Genomic DNA, 8,779 nt, shown 5'->3' with positions numbered 1-8,779 from the left:
TTGCTGAGGGTGTGGGCAAAGGCCAAGGTCCTCAGCGGAGTGAAAGTCTGCCATGTTTGGGCACTGTAATTGCTTCATGTTTAATACTTTCCTTGGGTTCCTTTGGATCGCCTATGCTGTGAGTGCACAAACAATTCCCATAGCGGTGTTTTACCTGTCTAACACAAATACACTGACTGACTAGGGCAGAAAAGTAAGCCAAGGCCCTTAGCAGGGTGAAACTCTGCCATGTTTGGGCACTCTGATTTCCCCATGTGTAATACCATGCTTGAGTTCCTTGGGCTCACCTATGCTGTGAGTGCACAAAGACTTCCCATTGCATTGTTTTACCTGTCTGGCACAAACACACTGACTGACTAGGGCAGAAATGTAGGCCGAGGCCCTTAGCAGGGTGCAACTCTGCCATGTTTGTGCACTCTGATTTCCTCATGTGTAATACCATGCTTGAGTTCCTTGGGCTTGCTTATGCTGTGAGTGCACAAAGACTTCCCATTGCTTTGCTTTACCTGTCTGGCACAAATACATTGACTGACTAGGGTAGAAATGTGGGCCAAGGTCCTTGGCGGGGTGAAACTCTGCCATGTTTGGGCGCACTGATTTCTTCTTGTGTAATACCAGCTTTGTGCACCGACAGCATAGGCAAGCCCAAGGAACTCAAAGACTTCCCATTGCGGTGTTGAGCTATCTGACACCTACACAGAATGAAGTGTGTGGGGACACATGGATTTCCAATAGCTATTTAACTCATGGCACCTTGGGTCACAAAAGGTGGAGGCTGGGACCGAGCCTGACCCAGGGCCCACTCACGTGCTTCCCACACAGAGTATTGCTGCATTGTGGTGATGTGTAGAAGTGCTGGCACCTGAGTCCCCTTTATGCCCACGTTTGCGGCTCCTGACATTTTTGTGACGGAGGTGGCCCGGGATTGGAATGATGATTGTACGTCAATTTATCATCAATTCCCTGCAGCATTGTGGGCTATCGCCCACACTTTCGAAGAGAGTCGCTGCCTAACCCTGCCAACCCTCTGCAGTTGTGTGTCTCCAGTTCCTCCTCATCCAGTACGCACCTATAAATAGACATGAGGGTGGTGTGGCTATGAAGTGAGCGTGTGGCATGAGGCCAGCTAAACGCTGTGCAGGGAAAATTTTGTGTGCGCTGTGGATGCAGGGTCTTGCAGGGAGGGGCGGGGAGGGCTTGGACAGCAATGCCAGCATGCAACCCAGGAGAAGAGGCAGCGGTGTCACCCGCAGGCAGTGATTGTCCTTGATTGCAGGTAGTGTGGTGCTTAGCTAAGATGTTCCAGCTTAATAGTGGGACCTGGGAGCCTCAGATCCAGCGATGCATGTTGCTCCTGCTCTTCCCTACCCATTTCTGTGGTGTTTCCATAACTTTCTGATGTTTTCTCGTGTTTGACAAGTCATCACCTATGCGGAGCATCGGTCCCATACAAAAATGCTCGAGTCCCCCATTGACTTCAATGGGGTTTGTGACTTGAAATGAGCTCTTGAGAATTTGAGTGCTCGCTCATCTCTTCTTCGCTCATCTTCAGCTGCCAGGGCTCACCGCGACTTCTGGCGCTGTCCCCCGACTCTGTAGTTCTCAGCTATCAACAGCTGGGGATTTAAAATCCCCACCTGCTGGTAGCTCTGATTGTGATTGGCTGAGCGCTTCTGCAGGGTGCACGGCATGGAAAAAAATTTATTAACACGTGGCAAAAATAGTTAATTTAGCCTATCTCACCATACAAAAAATGTAATAGAAAGTGATCAAAATGCTGCTCGGATCAACAAATGGAACTAATAAAGAGTACAACTCATCCCGCAAAATAAAAACCCTTACACAGCTCTGTTGATAAAAAAAAAAAAAAAATGCTAGGGGTCTTTGAATGCAGCGTTAAAAAAAAAAATCTTTTTTTTAATGTGTGAAAAAGTAGCGAAAATTTAAAAAAACTATTACAATTTGGTATGGGCATAATCGTACTGGCCGGTAGAATTATGTTAATATATTATTTATACTGCTCAGAGAATGCAGTGAAAAATAAAAAAAAAACATGCCAGAATTACTGATTTTGTTAATCTTGCCCCTAAAAAAGCGATCAAAATTTTACATGTTCCCAAAAATTAGATAAATGAAGACTAGAGTTCATCCCGTAAAATACAAGGCCTTCTAGAGCTCTGGCAATGGAGAAATAAACTTAATACAGCTGAATGTGGTGACACAAAAGCAAAGCTTGAAGAAAAAAAATGTTTTAAATGTACAAAAATAGCAAAACATAAAACAACTGTATAAACTTGGTATCGCCGGAATCGCTCTGACTCAGAGAATAATGTTATCACACTATTTATTCTGCACGCTGAACGCCTAAAAATGAAATCCAAAAAACAAATGGCAGAATTTCTGAATTTCTTTTTTTTCCCCCAATCTCCCTACAAATTTTTTTTTTCAAAAGTTATGCTATACATGATATATACCCCAAAATGATGCCATTAAAAAATACAACCTGTCCTGCAAAAAACAAGCCCTCATATGGCTGTGTCAATGGAAAAATGGCACGCAACTGACAAATTAGTTGAAATTAAATCCCTGGCCCATTTAAAAAACCTGCCCTGGTAGGTCTGACAGGGTGGTAAGAAACCTGGCACTGAAGGGGTTAAAGCACCCTGACTGTAAGTATCACAAAGCCCCAAGGTACTTAGAAGTAACTGCATGGAGGGAGAGATGTTATATGAGAAAGTGAACCTGCCATGTCAGAGCCATCCCTTTAATACTGCTGGCCTGGCACCATCCATGGACACTTAGTGGACACTTAGTGACAAATATGGACCATCCAAAAAACACATTTGTGACCATGTAAGGTGAGATGGTAAGAGTGCAGCTTCCCTTTACATCACCTGTGGTCTGAAGCATCATGGTACATGCCACCAGCAGCAGCCAATAGAATCGCAGGATTTTGATTCAAACCGCAAAGGAAAACGTCAGTTGGTGCCAGTCAGCGATTGCTCTTTATAGAGAATAGACCGGCTCCCTTTGTTCTCACAGCGATTTGCAAAACTTGTGTTTTCGATTGAGACGCGGATTATCATCAACAAGAAGGAGGATTTATCATCAGCAAGAAGGTGGATTTACCGCCAATCGACAGCCGAGAAAGGTAAGAGGTCAAAATGTGACAAATGTTATTACTGCTTTATGTATTTGTAGTAGTGAGAGTTTGTCCACCTGTGTTAGTGGGAAACTGTAAATGATCCATATGATTAACCAGAAGATGGGGAAACTAAAATGTATAAATATGGGCAGTTTAGGGGATTGTGAATAATAATAGGGATTTGGGGCTGAATGATAAATATGAAGATATTTAGGTAATAATGGATAAATATGGAGGTTTTTATATAGTTCTGAATCAATCTGAAGATATTTGGGTGACTGTATGAATATATATGTGAAGTTTAGTATGGTGGTCAGTTATTATACAGGGAGGGACAGGACATATACTAATGCAATGACAGGGCCTATAGGGACCCACACTGTAGTTATGGTGGACATGTAGGGGCAGATTTAGGAAACTGTCTAAAGGAAAGACTGTCTTAGTTGCCCCTAGCAACCAATCACAGAGCAGCTTTCATTATGTATTCTGCTATGGTAAGATGGAAGCTGATCTTTGGCTGGTTGCTAGGGACAACTAAGACAGTTTTTCTTTCACAGTTTCATAAATCTGCCCTTTTATCTGTGAATAGTTGGTGCTAACAGAATAATTTATGTCCATTTCTGCTGTTGAGGATTATGGACGCCATCATCAAGTTCCTGCGATACCTGTTTGGGAGAGACGACGTGGGATCCAGGTAAGCTATGAATTTTATTATAGTGTCAGGGCAGCAGGCAGCAAAAGGCCAGTGACTATTTTTTTTTTTGTTTTGTGGTTTTTTTTGTTAGTTTGTTTTCTGGTTTTTTTTTTGGGGGGGGGGGGGGGAGGGTTCGACTCCAAGAGCAGAAAAATGTATTTCTGTATTTTTCAGTTTTTTCCCACTCCTTCCCTCTGAAGTGTTTGTTCCTACAGAATATTCCCGTTCCTCTTCCCCCGGTAAGGATTAGGGACGCCATACAAGAGTCAGCATGATAGAATAGACACTAATTCATCGTTATTTCAGTTTTAGCCCCGTAATGTTCCCCATGTAGTGAAATGTATAATACATTTAGTGTAAGTTAGGGCGCCTTTCCACTTCCGTTTTTTAGCGCTGCGTTAACGCTGCATTTTTTTAATGTGAATGTCAATGGGACTTTATAATGTTAAAAATGCATCGCATGAAAATCACAAAGTACAAACTTGCTTTTTTTTGCGATGCGTTTTTAATATTAAAAATCCCATTGACATTCATATTAAAAAAACACAGCGATATCGCAGCATTAAAAAAACGTGGAAAGGCCCCCTTACCCGGCAGAGGAATGGGGATTCAGTATCATATAGTGTCGGCCTCTAGTATGATAAATGTATATAAATCTGCAGGAGGAGCCGCAGCCCTACATCTTCATGATAATATTTCCTCCTCTTTCAGCTTCCCAGAAAGAGGAGAAGACAGCGGCCGGGCGAGGAAGAGAGAGCGCAGTCCGTGCGACGAAGAGGTCCAAGAACGCCCGCAGAAGAGGAGGAATGCGGCCATCTCGTCCCTACAGCAGGAGGAGATGGCCGCATTCTTCAGCGTGCTTGGTAAAACACATTACTCCTTCCATGCTTCTAGTGTTGGACAAGGTCTACAGAACACCATCATATACAGTGGTGCCTTGACATACCAGTTTAATCCGTTCCGGGACGAAGCTCTTAAGCCTAAAAACTTGTATGTCAAAGCACTTTTCCCCATTGAAATGATTTGAAGCGCCATTAATGTGTTCCGGATTGATGGCATTGCAATTCATTTCAATGGGGAAACTAACTACAAGTAAAAAAGAAAAAAAATACATACCAACCGCCGGCAATCTGCGATGGTCTGCGGCACTGCTGCAGGCTGTCGCGTCCTCTTCCACGCCGACAGAGCATTGCTTTCTGGATGTGGGGCTTCAATGCCCTGCCTTCAGCAAGCTAATGCTCTGATTGGTTAACTCAGCGCTGCATCAGCCAATGAAATCCAGCACTGGGTTAACCAATCATAGCCATTCAATGACATCATTATCTTGTAAATCAAGAATAGGTATTCAAACGAGAGGAATTCGGGATATTAACAGTAAACACCCGATTTCCAAAGGGCTTAAATTATGAATCAGATCTCCTGTAAATTTATTGAATATAGGGGGAATATAGAGAGAAAGGAAGGGAAACATATATATATATATATATATATATATATTTTTTTTTATTTTTTTTTTACTATTAGCTTTTATATATTCTTTTCTGCATTGTGATAATTTTATTTTTCAGCTATATCATATAGATATTTTATTATGCTGATTTTTCAATTACATGAGATCATATATTCAATCTTATATCTAAGCTTTAATTATTAATTGTTGTCCTTATGCACTCGTTTCTGATGGTGTTATATAGTCAGGAATTTATTTATTACAATCTGAGTAACCATTATTACAGCTATTTATATGTATTTCTGTATTTGATATCCCCTTTGTTCCTACCCCCCGGTGATTTATACTGCATCATATTGTATAACATCTTAGTCATAATACATTGGCGCAGTGAGAGTTATATGTCAGCTGTCTCTCTATATTTTTAATTGCACATGATTTTTAATGAAGTGATGCCTATTGTAAAAGTTAGCTGACCAAGGTCCACTTCGGGCCGAAACACGTCCTGCGATTTGGCTCTGACACACAGGCACTAAATTAATAAAGGTCTAGATTGTCTCACACAAGCAGCTTTTTGCTATTTTTGAATTTACCTTATGAGTATTAGACCTCGTAACCCAAGTTTTCGCTGTTAAATCAGAGCAAAAATTCGGGAGAGAGCCTGCTCGCAAGTCAAAAAACTTGCAAGCTGAGGCACTCGCATCCCGAGGTACCACTGCATAGATATATTCTAGAGACAGAAAGAAACTGAACAGACCCCATTATACTTAATGAAGTCCATTTGTTGGTTCTTTCATAAAACGGATCCGTTCAGCCAGTGGATTTCATTTTCCCATAATATTGATATTCGTCCTGTTTTCCTAGAGGATCCAAACATCCGGACATTTCTTACCTTAGACAGCTGTATGAGGATTTCCGACAAGGTAATATACGTGTGTGTACGTTTGTTTTCCGTCAGTTCCCATTCCTGTTTTATGGTTTGCTCCTGTCCTTTCCTGCATCTGCATGCATGTCTGTCTGCTGCCAGTCACTGCATTCAATATCCCTTCAGGGATAGACCTGAGGTTCCAGCGCAGGGCTGCCCTTATCGAGGCAATCACCCTGCTTGTAGGTAGGGGTCTTCCCATTCCCTTTGCAACCAAGGGTCAGACTCTAATTTCCTGGTAGCAGTCACTCTTACTGCAGGAGCTAGCTGCCAACCACACCAGGACAGGTCTAGGCCAGGCTGGTTGGTTAGTCCAATGGGTCCACAATCTTAATCAGTAAAGCATTTATGGAGGTAGACAGGATACAGAAGGGCTCTTCAATAGGAAAATCAGGTGGCACTAAAAAGTTCTAACTGTCCTTCTCATCCCACTAGTATCTCCTGGCGATGGTCTTCGTTTATTTCATCAGAGCCGGACTGCAGACCGAGGAATATAATAAGAACTTCTTTGCAGCTCTGTGAGTTTCTTTTATAACAGTTATGTATATACATGCTGATGAGAAGATCTAAAATGAATACTGAAATAAGTAGCAGTTCATCATTTTGTTTAACTTTTTTTACTAGATTCTTAGCCAACCAGATGGAAGAGGAAGTCGGCTTTCGTCATGAAATCTACCAATGGGCCTTTGGATACACCTGGATGCAGAAGAGACAACAAATACTCCACGATCGCAACCTGTTGCTCCTCCGGATTGGATTCAGAGCTTTGGTGGACCAGGACACTTGTGAGCAGGTTAGTACAAATGATACAAAGCACTTCAGTCTGTGATGAAGGGTCTGCGGTGATAATAATGTTATCCATGTATTGTTTGATTCTAGGTCATGGCAGTAGAGCCTCTACACTGGGCATGGAGAAGAGAGAGGCCCATCCATCACAGCCGCGCCTTTCCCATGTTGAGGAGGAATGTTCAGCAGGTCAACACCTACGGCCCATGGAGCAGCCTTCCACCATGCATGCTTTGTAGGACCATGCATCTCTCACTTCATGCAAGGGGTAAGTGTGAAGATCAACCATAAAGGAAGAGGAATGACCACTAGGAACCAGAAAGAAGATCCAGAAGGTACATATATACACACACACACTGTTCTTGTGTCTTGCACACATCTTATAGTGTTACCCTCCCTTAGTATGCCCGGAGGAAGGGCAGTACAGCGGCCATGGTTTCCCTACAGGTTTCCTCCACTGGGGGTTTTTCCTGTCCTGCGTGTTGCTGTACCCTCTCCGTGAGTGATGGGAGGTAACAACCATAACATATTTATAATAAATTTCATATTATTTAACTAACTATACTTGTCCGAGTCATTCTTATTGTGTGTGAAAGTAAAATATCATTTTCTGTGTAATAGAGACCAGTGTTAGTTACATGTGTGACTGCATTCCCATGCTGGGAAGCGGTCAGGGGGCTAGTAGTGACTGGTGAGGGCTAGGAAGATCAGTGCCCAGAGTCAGGTGGGTCCAAGTGAGATATACAGGCCAGAATGGTTCAAGCTCAAAGGTCTCTACAGGTGAAGGGTGACTATCCACTAGCGTTTATTTTCTGCTGCGAATTTGCTGCTATTTTTTCTTTCAATTGTCAATGGGACTTTCTAATGTTAAAAACGCAAAGTTGCGTTGCGGTTTTAACATTAGGAAGTCCCATTGACAATTGGAAGAAAAAATAGCAGCAAATTCGCAGCAGAAAAAAAGCTAGTGAGTAGTCACCCGAAGGAGGAAGACCAGCCGCATGCTTTGTAGGACCATGCATCTCTCATTCCATGCAAGGGGTAAGTTTGAAGATCAACCATGAAGGAAGATGAATGACCACTACGGAGCAGCAAGAAGATCAAGAAGGTGTGCCATATGAAGACCATCACACATTCACACATTCATGGCACTCATATAGGTACATACACACACACAATCACTGTTCTTGTGTCTTGCACACATCTTATAGTGTTACCCTCCCTTAGTATGCCCGGAGGAAGGGCAGTACAGCAGCCATGGTTTCCCTACAGGTTTCCTCCACTGGGGGTTTTTCCTGTCCTGCGTGTTGCTGTACCCTCTCCGTGAGTGATGGGAGGTAACAACCATAACATATTTATAATAAATTTCATATTATTTAACTTACTATACTTGTCCGAGTCATTCTTATTGTGTGTGAAAGTAAAATGTCATTTTCTGTGTAATAGAGACACATGTGTGACTGCATTCCCATGGGAAGCAGTCTGGGGGCTAGTAGTGACTGCTGAGGACTAGGAAGATCAGTGCCCAGAGTCAGGTGGGTCCAAGTGAGATATAGAGGCCAGAATGGTTCAAGCTCAAAGGTCGGTGCAGCACCTGCTGCACAGGTAAAGGAGGAAGACCGGCCGTGTTGTCCACACTGTGCTGAGTGAGGGATGGTCACTGATGGGCAGATGGTGCAAAACACCAGCATATGGGAGTAAGGGCCCCTGCAGACCAGAGTTTTTCCTGTATGTTTTTTTTTCATGCAATATCGCTGCGTTTTTTTAAATGCGAATGTCAAT

The 8,779-nt window shown here is 42.8% G+C and overlaps 1 protein-coding gene across 1 annotated transcript; it reads left to right on the top strand.

Annotated features, from left to right (window-relative positions):
• Positions 1-3,780: 3,780 nt before the first annotated feature.
• On the top strand, positions 3,781-7,306 carry LOC136620216 (speedy protein 1-A-like). Its single transcript, XM_066594922.1, has 6 exons — positions 3,781-3,839; positions 4,551-4,702; positions 6,154-6,212; positions 6,650-6,732; positions 6,839-7,007; positions 7,094-7,306. The coding sequence occupies exons 1-6, from the start codon at positions 3,781-3,783 to the stop codon at positions 7,289-7,291; spliced, it is 720 nt and encodes a 239-aa protein (XP_066451019.1). The 3' UTR covers positions 7,292-7,306.
• Positions 7,307-8,779: the final 1,473 nt, after the last annotated feature.

Source organism: Eleutherodactylus coqui, chromosome 3 (assembly GCF_035609145.1).
Source record: "Eleutherodactylus coqui strain aEleCoq1 chromosome 3, aEleCoq1.hap1, whole genome shotgun sequence".
In the NCBI taxonomy this organism is placed as follows: domain Eukaryota; kingdom Metazoa; phylum Chordata; class Amphibia; order Anura; family Eleutherodactylidae; genus Eleutherodactylus; species Eleutherodactylus coqui.
Note: the sequence above shows the minus strand (reverse complement) of the source record. Positions and strands in the feature narration are given on the sequence as shown.